The sequence below is a fragment of the Tyto alba genome, unplaced genomic scaffold, assembly GCF_018691265.1.
Source record: "Tyto alba isolate M040663 unplaced genomic scaffold, T.alba_DEE_v4.0 Super-Scaffold_17, whole genome shotgun sequence".
NCBI classification, from domain to species: Eukaryota; Metazoa; Chordata; class Aves; order Strigiformes; family Tytonidae; genus Tyto; species Tyto alba.
In genome coordinates, this window is record NW_024881279.1 from 4,609,045 (window position 1) to 4,631,321 (window position 22,277).

Below are 22,277 nucleotides of genomic sequence, written 5' to 3' on the forward strand. Positions count from 1 at the left end.
TTCATTTATACAACCCTATGCAATGATACAATTATCTGCCAAAAGGACAGTCCTCTCATCAGAAGCACCTGCCTGCAAGTTTTCATCCAGGACACTGTCCCCTAATTGTGCTGCTCCTCTTCCATCACCACATCCAGGGCACCATAAGGTGGCAGGATGCAGCCCTCGACAAGGTCAGAAAAAAACCAAACCGATACCGGGTTGAAGCCATTGGAACATTCCGCCCTATTTTTTTTTTGTAGTTGATGTTTTGCAAACCACAACCAAAGTGTCCTGATGGCTGCACAGCAGTTTGATGAACAAGCCAATGGGATAACCACCAAGCCCAAGCATACTGTAACCCAGCAAGATGCTGTTTTCAGCACAGAAATGTTGTCTGGAAGGGACCTTGCTCTCCCCCCTGGAGAAGCACCAGCACCAGTGCCAGCTCAGTTGTGGCTTTTCCTAGCCCAGTCCTGAAAATTTCCAGGACTAGGTATTCTGCAGCCCTGCCAGTTAACCCATCCCAGTGCTACAGTGCCCGCCTATTCTAAAAGCTGTTATGTCCAACCCAGTTTTATATGCTGGTTAGTTATGTTAGGTACTATTAATGATTAATGTTTTATACACCTGCAGCAATCAGTTTAATCTTCATCCAAAAGCAGTTCTGCTCACCCTAGAGTAATTAAGAGATCAGGAGCTGCAGTTCAACCCATCTTAAAGAATAAAGCTTTTAAGCCACAGCACCGGTTTTCAAAGGCTAAAACATGCAGCACTGCTTAACTTAAAACCAGAAGTGTTGTTTCAGCCTTTTTTTTCCTGTATATAAGCCAAAGAACTCTGGTCCCTTGCTGAAGAGAGCAGCTTGCCTTTATTCTCATCCAGAAGGAATAGAGCCAAATGAATTAGAGCACCAAAATAACTTTTTTAAAAAAACGCAGTAGGCTGACTCATGAAGTTCTTACTCTGCAGGGCTTTTTTAGCGTATTCACGGATACCAAAAGATTTCTCCACAGTCCAGTGTAATTTTTACTTAACAATTTACCTGTTTCCAACCTTCTCCTGGAACTTGCAGAGAACCAATGCTCCATGCAGTGATCGCTGTAGCATACAGAAGGCACCTTACACATTCTACAAAACTTCAAAAACCATTGCTTCTAAGCTTATATAAATCATGCTTATGGCTGCAAAAACAAAATAGTAAAAGGCATTTCTCTAGTGTAAAACTTTGCCTTAACCTAAGCAAAATGCCCCAAAACCTATCTTGAGATTCCATGAGTGCTCAGCATAGCCAAAACAAGAAGCAATTAAAGAGTAAGTGATAAATGCGTGTGTGACAGGTGCGTAAGGAAGTGGTGAGAGTGGATCCACGCCTTCAATTAACTGAATTTGGAGCCTCTAGTTTGAAAATCAAAATTGTGATTTGATCACACTTGCATCTTCTTACAGACCATTTTTCCCAAATGAACAAGCACATTTATCCTTCAACCCCCTCCTGCTCTTTCGGTCACAGCTCCTCCAACAGCAGGAACCATGCTCAGTTTTTTTACTAAGGAAATATATTACTGTATTTCTATACTCTATTTTCACTAAGGCAATATATTACTAAGGAAATAAAGGTAAAGGGGTGAGAGGGGAAAAACAGATGAATGTGTTTATTGAACTATGAAAGAAGACCCAAAATAAACCTGGCACTTGCGTTAACAGTTTTGGGTTTGTATTGTACATGAAGGAATCTTTTGCCTTTAAGCTTCAGGCTGAATTTCTGAATCGCCAGAGCAAAGACTTTGTCCCAGGCTCTTAACACACAATTACTTTACAAAAATTACTTTCAGTGTTTAAGTTTACTACCAAAAAACAGAAAAAAAATCCCCTCACATGGAATGAGGAAGCATAGATTGGCAGGTAGCAGTAGCTCTCAGAAAACTTTTATCTACTAACATTTCCAGATGGACTTTGGATACTAACCAAGCAGATGAAATGCCAAAGCCTTCATCAGCAGTATGTCCAGACACCACCTTTTTCCCAAGGCAGAATTTATTCTGTTATCATCCTGAGACATGGAGAAGAACAAGCTAACTAGCTCTGTCTTCACTTGCCCGTACAAAGACCTGGCAAATCTAGACACTTCAAACATAATTTTTCCTTTCAAATACAAAGTTACTGAACATTTTCCTGTGTAGGAGCGTAATTTTGTCTCTTGTTTTTAACTTAATGACCCCTTAGTTCCAAAGGACGGGCCTCCACAAGTGAAGGGTGCTTACTTCAGTCTGATATACAAATTCAGATAAATGGCCAAATGACAGGACAGCATTAAGTGTGACTTACATAAAACGCCTTATGGAAAGCTCAAACAACACGGTTCTACTGACTCTATCCGAATTCTGAGAAAAAGAAAAAAACAGGGTAAGTTTATAGAGCAGTTTGTAGAAGTTTCATTCATGACTGCCTTCTGACAATTTAAACCCCTGTGTCAGCCCTCCTCACTGAACACTGGCTTTAACTATCCTGATTAAATAAATACTGAACTACCACAATATGGGATTTCCAGCTACTTCCATTTCACATTTCATGGAATTCACCATTTTGTAGTGAAGGAGGAAACATCACCACTGATCTCCAAAACAAGTACAAATCCTAATTATGCTCATTTCATCATCATCATCACAGCCTGAACTAAAGGAAGTTTTGCTCAGGTGAACTGATCAATCAGCTACCAAGAAATCAGACAGGAATTACTTGTATTTGAAGTTTTCTTTCTCCTCTTGATTCATCCAAACATGCTTTTAGCTCGTTAGTATTGCTGGTGGCCACTCTCCCATCAGAGCAACCATTTTTTGTTCTCAACATGATATTCTCAATGAAATCTTTGAACAGCCAGTCACAGTGCAATTATGGGGCAAAGTACAAAAACCGGAGTGAGTTTCAACACTGTCCATTGACTTTACTAACAACTCCTTGTGTTTGTGTACAGAGCTTGAACAAATGAACTGACTGCTCCCCCCAGAGCAGATGAGTCACACCAATTAAAGTAAGAGGGGAAAACAGAAAACAGGGCAAAGTCATTATTACCCTTGAAGGATGGTGTCAATTAAGGCAAAGCTCTATCTACAAAAACATTTACAGAGAATGGCAAGCAAAAGGAATTTAAAGTGAACTACTCTATACAGCAAAGGATTTTTTTTAATAGTGATCAAAGGAAAATTTCCCAATATACTAAAAAAAGACACTTCAGATGCACTTATTTTTAGTATGCACTTCTTCCTGTAAAAGATCAAACTGGAGAAGACTGAGCGCTCCCCAGAAACCATTTGGAACCCAACCCACAGGACAAGTCTGAATTTTTGCTGAAGAAAAAAGCAACCACTCAAGCCTTTCAGAAAAGGGATGAAGTAATGCTTGGTGAAATGCAGCACCTTCTTTGCAAGTTAGAGAATTAAGTGGTCCTCCAGTAGAAAAGCAAGAAAGCCCCAAAAAGTGTGTCTAGGACTAGGCCTCCAGGGAAGTCGGACATTTGCAAAATTTCTGTACTTTCTCTTAGAAGCAAGCAGTGTAAAAAAACCCATCATCTATGCTGTGCCCAAGGAATTTAAAGTCTCTTAAACAATATGAAGAGTCCTCTATTAAAATGACAGCCAGGTACGTCTTTTAAAGATATGCCCATTAAGTTTCAAGCGCAAGCCTCAAGGCATACAATTTGAATTTCTGTTTCGAACAAAATAATCTAAATCGGGATTCAAATTCTGAAGCAAATTAGTAGAAAGAAAATTATTTTAACAGAAGTTAACATAAATTACATACCACCATTTTTCAGAATGGAAACTTGGGCAATACACATAGCACTAAAGTTCAAGTTATTTCATTTAATATTTAGAAAACTGGTTTTATTCTTAGTTTTTCAGAAAATTATTTTAAGTATTAGCACCTACATTGTAAATGACTCAAACTTAAGACTGACACTTGAAAAAAAGCCACGCTCAATTAAGTGATCCTATGTTCTTCGATTTTTCAGTAGAGCACTGAGAGGGAGAGCGAGCAACACATCAGTAATAGCGAGCTGCGTTCTCAGCTGCGCAATAACCAGGCACCTCCCTGGGACAGAATTCAAAAAGTTAGAGTTTTCCAGCACACTCCATCACCTCAGTTTTAGTCACTTAAGGTGGAAATTTCTATACAAGTTTATAAAACCCATCCAGCTACACGTTTGTTTATTAAACCACAGTTGACCTAAGATGCAATTAGGATTTGACATTTTTCCATACTTAGTTCACAAGTTTATTATGAAAAACACTGCAGCTCTGTCCTGCAGTAACATTGTTTTACAGAAAAAAACAGTTCTGTTCAAAGTAATTCACTATCCTTGGACAATTACAAGGGACAATATGGTAGGGCAAAGAGTGGAAAAGGGAACTGAGTGCAGACAAAAAAAAAAAAAATCAATACAATTAAATTAAACAGTATTCCCTGAAAATAAAACAAACAAACAGTTTCAGAACAAATATGAGGCCTTGGTACTTATTTTAAAAATGTTCTTTAAGCTTCAATGATTGTTTGCTGCTACCCTTATCTACAGTCATGCTGAATAAAGCTATAGCTAAATGGAAAGTTAAATGTATTCACGAGGTGTTAATGTCTACATCTTATTATTTGCAGTCTCTCAGAGAAAGCAAAAGTAACTACAAATAGCGCTATGCCAGAAACTGGTTTCTTGACCAACAATGTTGCTTCAGCATGCAATGAACTGGTTCATTCTAAAGTGGTCACAGTTGTTGACGACAAGAGGCTTTGTATTTGAATATGGCACGTCTTTTGGTCCATGTGAAAATAAGTTTGAATGTTAAATATTTTCTGACACTTTGGAGTTACTGTTGCTCTTCCCATTTTCTTTAGGTCAACATATGGTTCATGGCAATACTGTACAGGTCTAAAATCTCTTTACAGGAAGTAGTCTGGGGTGCGACGAGTAACATGCGGTTCACCTCTACGCGGTGCTGGATCAAACTGCAAACTGAAAAGCACAGACATTAATGAAACCACAAGAGTTCAGTTTACCTTCAGGTATGTTTTATATGTGAATTACAGCAGCAATGGTCTTAATGCATGTAGGTCTCCAGGTTTTTTCAACCAAAGTCTCCTAGAAGAAGTGTTGAACTTCAACTCCTCCTATTAGTATGTATTTATAACCCCCATATTTTAAACTCCTCTTATGATTACTATGAAGAACTGGAAAGTATTTATTTAGAAAGTTAAAGTCTTCAGCAATTGTCAAAGGGGGCAGTTTACACAATGCTCTTGCCTTGTTTGATAGTAAAGTTGCTGCTGAGGTAGTTAATTAGAAGCCTCATTTAAAAAGCCAACATCCTAACATCTGAAGAATTCAAAGGTTCCAAAAGCCTCTTGCCCTAGACTGACAGGAGGGCATTACCTCAGACGTGACAGAGTACTCCTACTCTCAAATCACATACCTCCACAGTATTTCATTAAACTCCAGTTATACAGAACAAAAATGAGGAGTCTCACTTCAATCTGACAGACAAGGTGTCAACAACTGTTCCAGATATTTGACTCCAAGACTTTAGATGTGTCCAATCCAACAATTCCACATCCACTTCACCTCCCAAAAGCGTATAGGGAAAAAATATACCTTAACCCAACAATTAAGTGGTATCTTGCTACAGCAATTATTTTTAAATCATGGGCAACACAACTCTCATTTTTAAACATACTTACAAGGAGTATTTTAGAGTATCATCAAGTTCCATAATTGCAGCCTGGTTGCCACAACGGTAACAATAGTTTGGAGCACTGAAAATTGTTACTACATTCCGATCATGGCACCAGTTGTACCCCTGGAGAGGGAAAAAAACACAATTATGACAGCCAAGTTCATTTGTTGTACTCCCATATAACCATCTGACTACTAACTGAATTTTTAACATGCAAAACCCTAAGTGGCATTTGTAGTGTCATTTTAAGTAAGATTAAAGATGTATCTTTGTCTTCTTGAGAGAAAAGGGGTAAAAAGGAATTTTAGCCTTCATATGTTGCTTCTTACTAGCAAGAACAAGCTAAACATATTTAAAACAAATCAGCAAGAATTCCCAACTGCATTACAGTTTAAAAAATTAAACCAGCATCTCTGAAGCACATAATCTATTCTGAATCATCAGCTGTGATCACCAAGACCAGAACCCAGACATACATTTAAACATCTTAACTGCGAGGGATAACTAGAGGCTAAGAATAAACACACACATCCAAGGTAAAAAGGAAAAATAAGTCTTTTATCGAGGCACACATATTTGTGTGCATTTTCTTATCAGGGGATTCAGCATTTACATTTAAGAACCTTTTCATCTACACAGAAATGCAATACCACCTCAACTACTAAAGTCTGTTTTGGGATGTTACTGTAAATTTTCAGGAAAAAAAAAAACAGGCCAAAATAAAGGTTACTGCACTGCCAAATTGAAAAACTCCTTTAGTAGCACATGAATACTGTCAAGGTAGAGCTTCTGGAGGACTCTCAGCTGGATCATCAGTTGACACAGCAGTACATGCACATCTCTGACACATAGAGTACAGTATTAATTGGTCAACCATGCAACCAAAATCTGAACACACAGACTATCCTGCTTACCTCCATTACCAACTGATGAGCTCTCGAAACCAACGTAAGGCCATTAGCATGGTTAAAGGTTTCTGAAATATCCTGTCCAAATGTGTAACCTGCACCTCGAGGAGAAATTCCCCAGCCACCACGATCATCTGGATCTGACCATAGCAAGTCACACATTGGACCCTGTAAGAGATATAGAAGATGTTTCAGCTATGGAGAACAAAAAAACAAAACCAAACAAAAACACAAAAAACCTGAACACACACCACCCCTGCACAACTTGTTGCAGCACCTCTTTAAGACTTAAAAAACAGTGCCTATCATCTACAACAGCTAGTGCAGTTTAAACCTGAAAAGTTAACAAGAAGGTAACCTGAATGAAGAGTTTTCACAGGAGTAGTTCTCACTTCCGAGATCATTAAGTCATACCTGTTGAGATTCTAGGCACACTAAAATACATTACTTTAAGCAACAGGCCCCTTACTTTTGCTTCAAAAAACTAGAACAGGAAGATAGTCAGTCACATACTGCTAAATTGTTTCGGATTTCATTTTCAGCCTGCATAATCAAGTACCCAAGATATGCTGAATCATGAATCCCAGAAGCTTAGAAAATTATTTTGCAGTACCTCATGAGGAACTTCCTGCAAGCGATCAAGTGCTCTGATGTGATCCAGTGTATCTATCGATGGAGAGAGGCCGCCATGTAGACAGAAAATCTGTAGGAGTTAGACAGATGAAGGATCTCATTCATTTATATTAATTGTATCAGTGCAATTATAAATTGTTTAGTATAAATGATTAGAAGAAAACATGCAAGAGACTCATTTAAAGCTGAGAGCTGATAGAATACAGTGTCAACAGCTCCCTTTAAAACTAGTAACATTTAACTTTGTCAAATATCAACATACCTGGCCATCCACCAAGGCAGTTAGAGGCAGGTAATCAAAAAGGTCTGTAAAGTATTTCCAAACATTTGCATTTCCGTATTTTCTTAAACATTCATCATAGAAACCATATACTTGTGTGATTTGCCTGCTTTCATGGTTCCCTCGAAGAATTGTGATACGTTCACGGTAACGAACCTAAACATAACAGTTTATTTTAGAGGCATCAAAACATGCATGTCTTCCCAAAAACCAGAATTTGCACTCCCACCCCATTATATGTCAATAAAGCAATAAGAAACAAAGCCTTCTGAAGATGAAGACTCAATTATAATCTTTGAGAAAAGAAGGGATAATTCATTCAAATCCTCAGCTGCCAAATACTTTTGAGATTAATTAAAAATTGCATTCATTGTTACTAGTGGACTTCACCACACCTGCACATTAAGCAATTGCTTGGGGGGGGATCAGCTTAAAGATTGCTACTTAGGCAAGTAAAAAATAAACACAGCACTCATTTTAGAAAAAATTCAGGCTTGTACCTGAGCGTTAATTTAAGTATCTTACAAAACTACGATAGCCAACATTTCAGTTTTTGCACCTATAGTACCACCATAGTGCAAATCACAGTAAGTATTAAGTGCAGGCAGAACAGTAATTATGTATATTTTATACAGAACTGTACAGCTGAGAAGAAAAGTTACCTTAAGAGCTACAAGCAATGTGACTGTTTCGACTGAATAATAGCCTCTGTCAACATAGTCTCCCATAAACAAATAGTTTGTGTCTGGTGATTTGCCTCCAATTCTGAAAAGTTCCATAAGGTCGTGAAATTGTCCGTGAACATCTCCACAGACTGTGACTGGACATCGCACTTCTTGTACATTAGATTCCTTTGTCAAAATTTCTTTAGCCTATAAAATAACAACAAAAAACACTTAAATTGTGAATTTGTTTATGAACAGTCATTTTATTCAAAGTATGCTCAAACATTTCCAGCTCTCTACTAATCTTTATGAACTCTTGTCCCTTCCATGTCTGAAGCGCTCGAGGTAAGAGTTTATCTTTACTTAAAATAAGATTTTGTTTTATGCAACCCTGTATTAGTAACAGAAATTTGCTTTGGTATTTTTTTTCCCCTCTTTGAGGAAGCTATTTCAGAATTTATTTCCAGCATAATGAAAACTTCAGTCTTTCCACAAAAATGGTTCCATGAAGCATAAAACAATGATCATCACTGCTGGAACTGAAGTAGTTCATAAGTATTTGGAAAAATTAAATCTAAAACCCATGCTAATGTCTTATCTCCAACCCTCCAAATGCCTGAACTCAAGCATAGCCAAAACCAAGGCTCTCCCTTGGGGAGGTGAGCACAGCTGTATCAGCTAGAAGCAGCTCCTAGAGTTCTACACCCCTGACGTCTCGCTTCCAAAGACTGTCACCCATCTATACATACATCTTTGAATGTATGAATAGCTGTATGCCTTTACAAAGGCAAGGAGTCCTACATGAAGCAGAAGTGAAAATGTAACTAATATCCAGTGGTACCAGCAATCGCAGAGCAGGTTCATTACCTGCACAAGCTTTCTGAATAGGTTTTGAGTTTACATACACACAAGTAACACTGAGTTGTCTCTTTATAAACCAAAGTAAGGAAGCATCTTTGTCACCACTATTTTTTCCACAAGACTGTGTACATAAAAGTTGCAGACAAAGGCAATTCGTATGAAGACGCACAAGCTAAATATAGCACCAGAAAGGTAATTTTGAAATAATGCAAGAATTCCCCAATTATACCATCATAGTGCCAGTTGCTACATTTTGTTCTCAGAGCAGTCACCAAACACATGACACTGTAATTTTCTAAATCAAGAGGATATTAAAAATATAAATAGTAACAAGTTCACAAGTTACCATCTACAAAGATTTTCATGCCTTTCAACCACCAATGTTCCTATACAAAAGGGATCTCTTTTTTACCTCAGTACCAGAATGACAAGAGAATATATAAAAACTGTATTCTATAACTCATATGTGTCTACAAGACTTGCAGAAACAGCACCAAGTACCATCTACGCACAGGCCACACTAAATCCAAAATACTCTGAAGCATACACCAGTGTAGGAGACAGATGGAAGAGCAACATCATATTCAGTTTAGGGTCACTTTTCTTAACTTTCTCAAACCTAACCTGACAACTAAAGCAGCATATTCATTTTTGGGAGGTTTCTGCTAAGCAAGTAAGTATTTTGAGACACCAGAAAAAATAATCATAATTCGCAAAGCATTAGATTTTAAAAAGTTAGGAAAGAAACATTTGAATTTAAAATCTAAACAGTATATGTGTACTGGATATTGACATGAGCCAAGCTATTAAGAAACATGCTGCTGTGTCCAAGTTTCCACCCTGTTCCTGAAGCCATTAGCTGCACAGTGACTGACACTCACACCCCCAAAAGTGGTCTCACTGTTCCTGCATGTTGCCTAGGCTAACCGCCAGTCACCACTTCAAACAAGAAGTGCCGGCAACACGTAGTTTAATGTTGGAGATTCATGAAATTCAACATTTCATTCAAGTCTGCAAAGAAACGCAAAAATGCAGTCGTGGTGAAGCACTCTGCACAACACAGAACTTTAGATATTACAGAATGAGCAACAGAGTTAAATCACTCTGCAGACATATTTGCATCAAAAGTCAATCTCATATGACAGTTTCCACTCATGCCATGCCTAGTACTAAAGATAGGTCATTGCTGGCTTGTGGTAGATGCTAAAAGTGTAGATTTATTTTAAGATAGCCTGACTTAAGTTCATTTTAATGCAGTGACACTCACCGGATGTTTTGAAGGTGTTTTAACAGCCTTAGCCTCTTCTATCATGCTATTACATTCAGAAGCACTAGCCACATTAATTCTCCTTTTAACGGAGAACGTTACAGATGCTTATGGCGTTTAAATATAAAAAACGTCCCATACTCTTTAATTAGAATTCTTTCTACCATCATATTTTCTCACCACACTCCAAGAACTGCACAAAGAATCCATCATTCATTTTTCATCAAAGGTATGCAACGTTTATGCTGACTGAAATTAAAATGGTATAGTTCTCAGCAACAAAGTTGTTGCTTCTTCAGTTTTTGAAATATTAAATCACTTAGATATGCATATGACCAAACACGTACATAAGTCAGACAGCTACTTTGATGAAAAAAGACTGTTCCAGGTCAACTTGCAAAACAGCAATTTCTATTTAAATCCTGTAGTGGAGGAATACTGGTGCAGGGATTTCAGTATTTCCATGTTCTGAAACAAGTTGTATGAAATATACTGTGTTATGAACTGCTTAGTCCATTTATAGTCTCATCATGTCCCATAGCATTAACAGTGGCATATACTGAAGTGCCTAAGCAGTATAATTGCCTCTATAAAAGAGCTTTGGCAGAGCTGAAAGCAGAAAAAATAATACCCTGAAAACAAGCCACCAGCAAGTAGTCCATCAGCCATGCCCCAAATTTCCAATTAAATAAGTTCCTATAAAAGGGTAAAGCAGAAAATGTTTCAATATACTGTAACATAACACAACCATCAGTCGGTAAAACAGCAGTATATGTAGTACTAGAATTTCACAATCCAAGTTTCACAGAAGCAAGCTATCACCAATACTACTCAAGTATCTGTGACCCTGACTTTGCACTGGACCACACACCACCCTGCACAGCCTCATCTAGATCCACCTCCTCTTTATTGATCCCCTCCCCAAGATCCACGATGATGCTACTTGCTCAGCCACATCACGCAACTCCCTGTCCATCTACACACACCCTGCAACAAACTGGGCTTCCCACCAGCAGCTATCCTACTCTTCCTCACAGAGAGGAAGCAGCAGAGCATTTTTCATCAGCTTTCAGTACAAGACAGGGCACTACTTGATCAAACCACCTGATGAAGGAGAACTAGGGAAAAGAGACACACACCTCATTCCTTGTATTTCACAAACCCAGTGACCTACTGCCACGAAGGGTAATTGTGCAACACTTTGCAGTATTGCAACATCAACATTTTGAAACAGCCAGGTTTCATTGACTATCACCAGAATAAACACTTATGCAATTCTGAAACAGATTTTTCTTGAACATTTACTAGTGCTTTTATTTCTCAGTCTTTTTTCAGTTCTTAACAATTGTTAAGACAGCCCTCAACTTCTATATGTCTTCAATCCTCATAAGTACCCCACACCACAGAAAGTTTAACTTGTGCTATTGTATGATTTAAAATCTGATGAATTAAACCAAAACTTGGTATCAGTCTACTACATTACAGACCCAACCTCCATTATCAGCTTAACTATTTTTTCAGCACTACACACTCAGATTTCAAAATCTGACTGTAAAGAACCCATTACTTCAGATTGATACATGCTAATTTTACAGCCAAGCACCAACCAAGACTAATGCAGAAAAAACATGTAACTATAAGACACGGTTGCACAAGAAGAACCAAGTAAAATGCTGTCATAAACAACAACTGCTGAGGTGAAAAGTCACATCTTACTCAGAGCAATCTCAATAACAATTAAACAATAAGCGTATCTCAAATACACTTCTGCTTAATCATAGTGACGGGAATTAATTCCTACTTGATATCTGAAATACTGGCTTACTCAGCCATTTCACTGAAAACAGGCAACTTGTACAATTCCTAAACACCCAGAAGACAGCAGAAATAAAAGCAATATTGGTTTAAATACACAAGAAAACAATAAATTTTCACTTTATTGTAAAGCAAGTAGCACTGCATAAAAACACAACCTAGTATTTAGGAATTAAAGCATTCCTGGACTGCTGCATATCTAGATGGCCAGATGAACACTAAAGCACTGTTTTGTTGCCTTTGTTTACAAAATACATCTTCTATGCAAAACACTGTTCTTAAAATACGAATATTAGCTTCATTGTTTTAAGACAATGCAAGATCCAAGTGTAAACTTTAAATTCTGCATTTTATAATGAACAGTCAGTGATAATTGTTAAAAAAAAAAATATATTACTATTAAAGCTACTACCATGATTTTCAGACCTTCACAATTTTATGTAATGAGACGCAGAGGTATCTCCTATTTCCCCTGTTCCCTGCATGTATTTTTATCCTATATGCCACAGATGAAGGCTCAAAGTCAATTGTCATAAAGGCTATAATCCATCCATTCTCTCTCTCAACTCACTCTATGCTGAGGACAAGCAAGTTTCCCTCATGAGCAGAGTACATCATCAACCTTGCCTCACAGAATTTAAGTTGTCCATTTCTGAAAAACCCTCTGAATTCATCAGTACACAAATTCCTTTCTGTTTCCAGAACATACCAGATATTCCCCTATTACTCCTATCCCTTCTTAGATTCGTACATTCTAGCAGGAGCTCTGAGAACTCAAACCATGTATCTACCCTGAAAAACTCTGGGGCACATCAGAAAAAAAAAAAAAGTCAGTAATCATTATTGTGGCTTTGTAGAATGGTAGAACAATGCTGGAAACTGCTGCATAGCAGTGAACCAGTGCTATAAAGCACTTATCAAAAGATTACCACTAACTCAGTAAAGGAAATACAATCATTATTTTAATTAGACAACATAGCTCCAAAGTCATGGTTGCAGATGGTAATGTGTCATTCTTGGCAGACCAGAATTCACACCTGCAACCCACCATGCTGTCTAGTAAAGTGTGTGTTTAGAAGCAGCCACTGTAACCAAGAAAAAGAAAAATAGGTATCTGTAGTTGCCATAAAGATATTTTGATGCGATCGAAGGCTTTAACCACACCCATAATTTCCCATCATCAAGATGCACAGGATGTGACTAAAGGCACAATGATCAGCTAATTGGGATAAATACTGGTTTTAGCTGGCCAAACATCATGGCCTGGAAGAGATTCCAGATCCAAGCAAAGTCATGCATTACAGTCAGCAAGTCTTCTGCAGAGTGAACGCATTTGTTTCCTTCAATCTGTTTCTCCCCACCCCTTACCTGCAGATGAAAGAGCATGTTCAGACAAAAGATGGGCTCACCAGTTTTAGAGCAAAAGGTATTTTCATTCACCACCTGACATTTTAAACAAAACTAGAAAAATGAAGCCTCCAACATCACCCTTCTGTAAAGAACATACAGCAGCAGTCAGATTACATATGACACAAATGGGAAAATTATTTATGGTGAGCTTTGTAATCCACTAAGGAGTTCAATGCGAATGTATAAATAGGAACAAAATTAAAATACAAAGGCTCCCCACTGACATTTAATTATTTAGTATTCCAAAGCAAATAAAGGATTTCCATCCACGTAGAAGAAGCTACAACAGCAAAACTGACTGAAACAGAAGATTACCAATCTGCTTTCTCTCTGGTTTTGTGACTAGCACCTATACCTCCAGTTTCTAACCTCTTTCACTACCAACAACACTGAAAGTTTATAACTCAAAGGAAACCAAGGCATGCCTGATCAAAGAGTCACTTATACAGCTCCTGAGAACAGTGTGTCACCATGTGGTCACTACATTTATAGCCCTCCTTTTTCTTGGGATTGGCCAAACAGAACTAACAAAGGAACTCAAAGTTTTATTTTAATTCAAAGCGCACAAAATAAAAGCTTAGTAGCTTATGTATCAATGACTATTTGTCAGTGAACAAGAACAGGAAATTCATTAACCAAAAACGCATAAAACCCATTCAGCTTTGTATTTCACAACAAAGTACCCTTCTTCACTGCTCCACAACTCAACAAAAACCACCCCCTTACTATTCTATTATTTCTAATAGATTTGTAATTATTTATAATTTTCTATTTAGTTAGAAGAGAGACCAGTTAAATGCAAGATATTAGCGAACCAAAAGATAAATCTTAATGCCAGTACTGCATGTAAGATGAGACAATCACCTTCCTTTTTCTCCTGTAAATTCTGGGTCTACAAGACAGCATGGAGCCAGTAAACTTTTGTCAAATAACCCTCTAATCCTTTGTATTACAAAGTAATGACTGACGCCATTCACAACTTTGTTAGTCCCCTCAATGCTTCAATTTGGAAAAATCATTAGCAGTCAGTGGACACGAAAGGGGTGTTCTTTCCCTCAGAGTCAGATTTGGGAGAAGGAAAGGGGCACTGGTATTTATGTATCAGTAGTTGACAAAACTAGATGAAAAAGATAGGAAGGGGCTGCTCTGAAAGAACTCAATGTCATTATTTTGCTTTATACAAAAGATCTTTGTGTCTTTAACTTTTAATTCAAAGAAAAACAAAGTCTAGAAAAATCTTTTTTAAAAAACACAGGTGGCCAAATAGCTCAGGAAATCCAGATGCCACCTTCTCTACAAAGGAGTTCCAAGAAACACATTAACAGTAGTAATGGATGAAGCTGACCACTTACACAAAGACGATCTTCAGCCCTGTATGTAGAACAAGCTGTATTAATTTTCTACCATTCAAGCTGTTAAAAAAAAAAAAAAAGGAAACAGGCTAAAGCTATTCCCAAATGAGTTGTGTCTGATATCTGCAAGTCCAGCTTCATGTAAAAAACTCAAAAAGATTTTCAACTCTTTTCCTCAAGTAACTCCAACCACAACTAGGGATGGTCACGATAAAGGTACAGTCAGGATACCAACTGGAGGATGGGGTAGGCACATGTGTCAAACCCAAGAAATGTACTTCAACTAGTGAACACGTAACACCTATACTGGAAGGTATTTTCAACATAGACAGTAGAAATATTGGAGACCTGACTACTGAGCAGCTGAGTTCCATTATTTATTCTTTCACCAGGAATAAACTGTTTTTCCAGCTTAACACACTACCTGAAGAAAAGGAATCAAGACAACAACTGCATTACTGAATGTAGGTGCAGTGTTTAAGGGTTCTTAAGCATGGATGGAAATGCAGTCACTCCTTTGATTCCCTTTGCACTGCCTTTTGTACAAGGCCTCCTCAACTCCTGCCAGACACAGCCAGACAGGTTGGGTTATTACATTGTTTAAGGCAACCCAGATGACTAACTGAAAATGGCTGGGGAGCAATCACAGAGCAGCACTGTCATCAGATCTGAGGAGGCAACAGTCTCACCACAGGTAGTTTTGGAAGAGGACATCAATCTACAGCCTCATCCATGTCCTGAGCCTTCAACTGGTAGAACTCAAGTAGGAACTTGCTCTGACTTACGAGTGCTTGCTTCTGGTTTCTTAAGCTATGCCCAAAGTAACTTCTAGAATAACACAAAAGTATCTTTCACTTCTATTTGACCACAATTAATGCTGTACTTGGAAAAAAAAAAAAAAAAAAAACAAACAACACACTAAAACCCCCAAAACCTAACTGCCAGCACAATTCAATTTTATAGAATTTCCTAGACTTTAAAAAAATTAGAAAGCTGCTGATGCTACAAAACTTGGCACATATGAGACTAAATTATCATATGCACATCAAAATGTTGTAAGTATAATCAGGACTAGGTGAGGTTGGCAAGGTTGATGCTTCAAATGACTTTTCCGTAAAGAGACAATTTCCATTTTATATTACCAACCATAAAAAAAAAAAAAAAAAAAAAAAAAAAAAAACTCAAACCACAAAACACTGGGAGTAGAAGGATCTTTTTTTGTGGAAGTGTTCCAGAATAATCTAAAACACTGTTATTAAAATGTCACAAAAAGCTTTTCACAATACATTTGTAACTTCAGAGATGGAAGGTGTAACTATATGCACTCATCAATGGCTTGATCCCTGTGTACGTTTGATGAAGCAGCAGCAAAAGAGTCCTAAACCACCTTCTGGTCTCCCACAGCCCTTGGAACCACTAAAGAATGCCCTCCCACCACTGGCAGTAGTTCAAGGGTTTCCTTGCTAGTGAATCTAAAAGCCAATGCAGTAGCAAAAAAACCTGAAATGCTGTGCCTTCCAGACCCACGTTCTTCTTCTGCCTGGGGACAGGGTAGAGGTTCACAGATCTTGTCCAATACACAGCACCACACAGAAACTCTCACTTTCTGGGAATTCTCTGGTCCCACACTAACTGTGTGGTGTGGCCAACACACTGGAGGGGAGGGAAGCCATCCAGAGGGTCCTGGGCAGGCTGGAGAGGGGACCTGTACAGAACTCATGAAGTTCAAAGTCAAGTAAAAGGTCCTGCCCATGGGTTGGGGCAAACCCAAGCACAAATCCAGGCTGGGCAAGGAGTGGATTGAGAGCAGCTCTGCAGAGAAGGACTTGAGGCTGTTAGCAGATGAAAAACTGCCTGTGAGCCAGCAACGTGTGCTCGCACCCCAAAAAGCCACCTGTGCCCGGGGCTGCATCCAGAGCAGGGTGGGCAGCAGGGCGAGAGAGGGGATTCTAGCCCATTACTCTGCTCTGGGGAGACCCCCCTGCAGTGCTGGGGCCAGCTCAGAGGCCCCCAACAGCAGAAGGACACAGACCTGCTCAAGCAGGGCCAGAGGAGGCCACGAAGATGCTCAGGGGGCCGGAGCAGCTCCCCTGGGAGGCCAGGCTGATAAAGTTGGGGGGATTCAGCCCGGAGAAGAGAAGGCTCTGGGGAGACCTTCGAGCGGCCACCCAGTGCTTAAAGGGGGCACAGGAAAGGTGGGGAGGGACTCCTGATCAGGGTTTGTGGGGATAGGACGAGGGGTGACTGTTTTAAACTGACAGAGGGCAGATGTACATGAGATCTAAGGAAGAAATTCTTCCCTGTGCAGGTGGTGAGGCACTGGCACAAGGTGCCCAGAGAAGCTGTGGCTGCCCCCTCCCTAGAAGGGTTCCAGGCCAGGTTCAACGGGGCTTGGAGCACCCTGGGATGGGGGAAGGTGTCCCTGCCCATGGCAGGGGGTGGGACTGGGCAGGCTTTAAGGTCCCTTCCAACCCAAATCATTCTACTATTCTGTTGGGGCAGGTTGAGTTGATTTACAGCGAGTTCAGACAAGAAGTTCATTCTGACAATCATCCTTGTTTGAAGATTAGTTACATGTGACAGTTACATGTCAAGATATGGGAATGCAAAAGCTAGCTAATGGTAAAGCCCTTGCAAACGCAGCTGGGACAGTTTAAAACATTCACTTCTGGCCAAAAATAATCAGCTAAGAAACGTAACTTGCCAAAAGCAGAGGAAGCAGAAGGGAACATGTGCCTGCCTCTGTTTGAAAAAGAAGTGGGGCAGACATCTCAGGGACGTAATAGCTTAAAACACAGGAGTGAGATCCACAAAACTTGCTAGTCCTATGCATTAGGGGAACTGAACTTCAACTGCAGGGTGGGGGGTTTTTTTGACCCAAAAGAAAGCTTCATTAGTAACATACTTCTCTTCCAGAACTAAGGCACTTAATGTAAGCTGAATGAGTTCAAGCAGCTCACACAGCTGTGCTGGGTACATGCATGTTTGGTTAGTTCTCATCTGCAATCCATCTCAGAAAATCTATCTTGGAAGATCTGGTGTTAAACAAAGGTGGAAGTTCTGCAACAGGAAAAAAAATTAGAAAAATACACCATTAACAAGGTACACACCAGAGAACAGTATGGCCCAGAAACACATTTAAACTATGAAAATTAGCACTGGTGACAAATCAAAAAGCAAGTGTAACCAAGATCATTGTTACAGATCAAAAGCTGTAGGAGACAAGGTCTGAATCAAGGTTTCTTGAATGCCTTTACCAGTATCAGCCCTTCACTTTAAAAAATTCTGGATGGATAGCAAATTCAGATATATTTTACTAGTAATTCAAGCACACAGAAAGAGAACCCTGAACACTCTACACAGCATATATGACCAAATTGTCGTCTTTTTCTAAAAAACATATGCCATGTTCAAACCCACTTAATTACAGACCAGAATTTCCAGGGGAGAGACTGTCCACCTGCACTAAATACCTTCTGAAATAACCAATGGAGACTATTCACAAATTCAACTCATTCCTTTGTGCATTTTTAGAGTGTCACCCCACCTTCCTGAGCAATGTACCACACCCCCATCTCCTGTGATAAAGGGCATTTATACACCACAGTGAGGAGACAAGACCACTTCCCTCTACTCTCAAAGTATGGAAAAGTACTCGAAAACAGCATCCTTTCATTCAAAATGGCTAGTGGAAAAACCCTCACCTGGCAATAGAGCACTTCCTTTCTCCTCTGCTCATGGGCAACAGTCAACAAACAATTCAGTGTTAACAGGAGAAACATCACTAATATGTGGCAGTGACTGTATGGTGTACCCTTTGACCCCTTCTGAAAAACTTATCAAATCTCTAAGCGAAGCATGCACTACTGGACACACAACTGATATAACATAAAATACATAGCACATACTAAGCCTAGAATAACTTAACTGCCACTCAGAGGTTCATATTTTGTCAAATCATCTGTGAAAGTATTAGGTATTACTCATGGATACAAATTATTCCTAGACTTAGAAGACATTTCTGCCCAGTTACCACCACCACCATCACCCAGGTAACCAGGCACAACGTAAGATGCACTAAGAAAGTAACTGGGGTACACAAATGGCCACACTTAATTATCATGTTTGTAAATAGCTGCTATGTTCTTTAGATCTCAATACTGAAATACAAAAGAGCCCTTAGGCTTATCCTTATTAGACAAGCACCAATCTGCACACGCGGTCCCTGCAGATCAAGAAATACCAGTCAGGAAGCTCATCCAATCAAACAGTGTTATGGGGGAAAATCCCTCTCAAAGATGTATTTATTTGTTTATTTTAACTAGCCCGAGCTACAATACAATATGGTGAAGAATGACAGTTTATACCTAGTAGGGTCTTTATCTGTCCTTTGGAACAGTAGCTATATTTGACACTGCCCTTGACACATTAAGCTATTTACAGAAAAAACACCACCTTTGGGTGTGATTACATTCATGAAACTACTTAAGACAATCAAAACATGGAAGCTCAAATCGACAAAGTTTCTGAGAGTCAGTGCTGGAAGCATGGAAACCCCTTAAAGCAAATGCTGTCCCTCAGCAGGAGGGCACAGAACTCAACTAACACCCTGATTTACACAGAGACGGCTCCCCGCTCAAAGGGCAGAGGCGACTTGAAGGAAAACTTGGACTCCAGGGGCCTACTTCTAATTCCCTGCATCAGCAACCATGTCCAAACTTAACTACTCTTAGCAGGAAGTCCCAGTAAATCCACCTGTAGTTATCAGCAACAAATCACCTCTCCTTAACATAAACAGCCATGTGGCTATACTCCGCAAAGTGCTGACCGCAAACCAGTCAGAGATGGGGAATTTCAGCTCAAGCACAGTATCACGCTACCTGGAGAAATATTACCTTTGGTCTGGAGCTGGCTCATAACCACCCAACTTGAGGCAATGTGAGGTTGCTGCTGAATTTTATTTTTCAGGTAGACTTCCTTCACACATTCTTGCAGCCTCTCACCTCAAAACACATCAGTTAGGCACACAAACTTCTGCGACCTTTTCTTTTATCTACCATCATGCTGGTGATGAGCATTACGCATTCATCCAGAAATACAGCTTATTTCCATTCTTCACTGGGAAAAAATGAAAATGTCAACTTGCACAACAATGTTGACTGGGACTACAGTATCTTCTGTAAGGAATTTCTAACAGTATATCCACTCCTCACCTACTGAAAACTTCCAGAGAATTGAAAGCATTTTGTATATTCCTTGTGTTCCTGCAAGTTACCATACAGACTTATAAAACACACCCACTCGTGTGGTATTTGGGACCCTGTACCAGCACGAGTTTATAAACGATGGCAAGTGGAATACTCGCCTCTCCAACAAAGCAACACAAGGGAGAAGCTGGACCGCTGTCATTAGACAAGCACGTGAAATATAGTCAGGCAGTGACACTGCCACTTGCTTGCAACACAATTTAAAATACACAAACTGTATCAAATGGTAACAATTTTCAGTTGCTGGAATACTAGTAAACTAAAATTTATACTCAAGCAAGAACCCGTCTGGCAAAAAACCACTCCAAGTTCTTTAATAAGTTTATAGACAGTCCTCTGGAAACAATTCGCTCCCAAAACAACATGCTGTAGTATTTAAGGGCACAGTGCCAAATTTAAAACATTCTAATTACTTCTCATGGCAGGTATGCAGGCTTCTTTAGAAGCCAGTACACCAGTAACTTCTGATATTCCTTAATTTCCAGTTCCCATACAGTCCACAAATATTACTTCCTTCAGTCTAGAAATTTAGGAATATGTAAAACCTTCAGTAACCAAAAATACTGCTCAGCTATTAGGTTACATCCAGAATTAGAATCCAATTGGAAAATGCAGCTGGGTGCTATGAGAACAAATTTTTCCTTGAATTTCCAAAAAGCAATCTAATCTGGGCTGACTTTAAGACCTTTCCAAACTATAAATGGCTCAATCAACATAGTACTCTTAACATCCAACTCTCAACACTTTCAATCCGTCGCCATAGAAATAAATGGTTACATGGTTATATCTCAACCGTCTATTCTCTGAACATCATGAAACCCGGAATCTTATTCAGAGAAACCAAAGTCCCAAAGCTAATCTACCCTTCAATTAGTTATAATTGAGCCTGTGCTTATTTATATAGTGAAGAAAAAAAAAAAAAAAAGAAATCGAAGCTGTTACGTTCCAGCAGCAGCTCTTTACCCCGTGTAATTTCCAAATGATCACCCTAAGCTTTTATTTTCATTGTAATAACTTACACTTTTGGGGCCGCTTTAAAATTTTAACCGTATCGTGACACCGTCGACCCACTCGCGACCCTCTGCACACGACGGCCGGTCAGACCGGCAGCCGCGGGCACGGCTCCCCCCGCGCAGCCGAGGCCGCCAGCGGCAGCTCAGCCGCGCCAAGCGAGGCCCGGTGACAGGAAGGGAAGGATCGGGGCCGGGCCCCCTCCGCGGGATGGCGGCCCCGCTCGGGGGGTCCCTCCCGAGAATCCCGGCAGCGGCGCCATTTTAGGAGGAGATGAAAAGGCGGGAGGCGGAGCCAGGCTCACAGCGAAGCGAGAAGGGGGCGCGGATCCGCCCGCAGCTCGCTACCCCCGCCGCCGGCTCGGGCGCCAGCCAGCCCCGCGGAGCCACCCGAAAAACCCCGACCCTCCGCCCGGGACCGCAGCCGCCCCGGCCCTGCCGCGCTTCCCCCCACAGCAGCCACCCCGCAGCCCCTCACCCGGCGATGGGGAGGGCCCCACCGCCCGCTCGCCGCCCCCCTCACCTTCTCGCAGAGGCTCTTCACCTGCCCCTCAGAGAGCTGCTTGCACTCGTTGAGCTGCTCCACCCACTGGTCGAGCTCCTTGGTGAAGACCTTCTCCTCCATCCCGCTCTCCCCCACCTCCTCGCCGGCTGCTACCGCACCACCCCACAAAGCGTTTTCCCCCCCCCCCGGCCCCCCCCTCCCCGCGATCCGCGCTCCCAAAAACGGCGGCGGGAGCGGCCCGGAGCGCTGGCGGTCGGTCGCTCTCCGCTGCGGCAGCCCCACCGCCCGCTGCCTCGCACCAGACCGTGTAATGGCCGCCGGTCCTGACGTCACCGCCTCGGCTTCCACTACGGGGAGGGCGGCAGACGCCACGGGACAGAACGGTGCATGCGCAGTTTCGGAGTGGAGGAGGGAGAAGGGAGGGGGGGGAACATGCAGCACCGCACATGCGCGCTGGGAGGGGACGAATGGCGCCGGGACGGCAGAGCGGGGAGCGCCTGTGCCTGCGCGGCTTTTCCCGCCCCCCACCCCCCCACCCCATCACGGCACAAAAGCGGCGGGGGAGCGGGAGGTGTCTGTGCGGCGCATGCGCGGGAGGG

The 22,277-nt window shown here is 40.8% G+C and overlaps 1 protein-coding gene across 1 annotated transcript; it reads right to left on the reverse strand.

Annotated features, from left to right (window-relative positions):
- Positions 1 to 4,230: 4,230 nt before the first annotated feature.
- Positions 4,231 to 21,989, reverse strand: PPP2CA (protein phosphatase 2 catalytic subunit alpha). The gene is made up of 7 exons (XM_042790076.1): positions 21,697 to 21,989; positions 8,189 to 8,398; positions 7,509 to 7,682; positions 7,227 to 7,316; positions 6,620 to 6,781; positions 5,710 to 5,828; positions 4,231 to 4,987 (listed from the first exon to the last, which is right to left on the reverse strand). The coding sequence occupies exons 1-7, from the start codon at positions 21,796 to 21,798 to the stop codon at positions 4,915 to 4,917; spliced, it is 930 nt and encodes a 309-aa protein (XP_042646010.1). The 5' UTR covers positions 21,799 to 21,989; the 3' UTR covers positions 4,231 to 4,914.
- Positions 21,990 to 22,277: the final 288 nt, after the last annotated feature.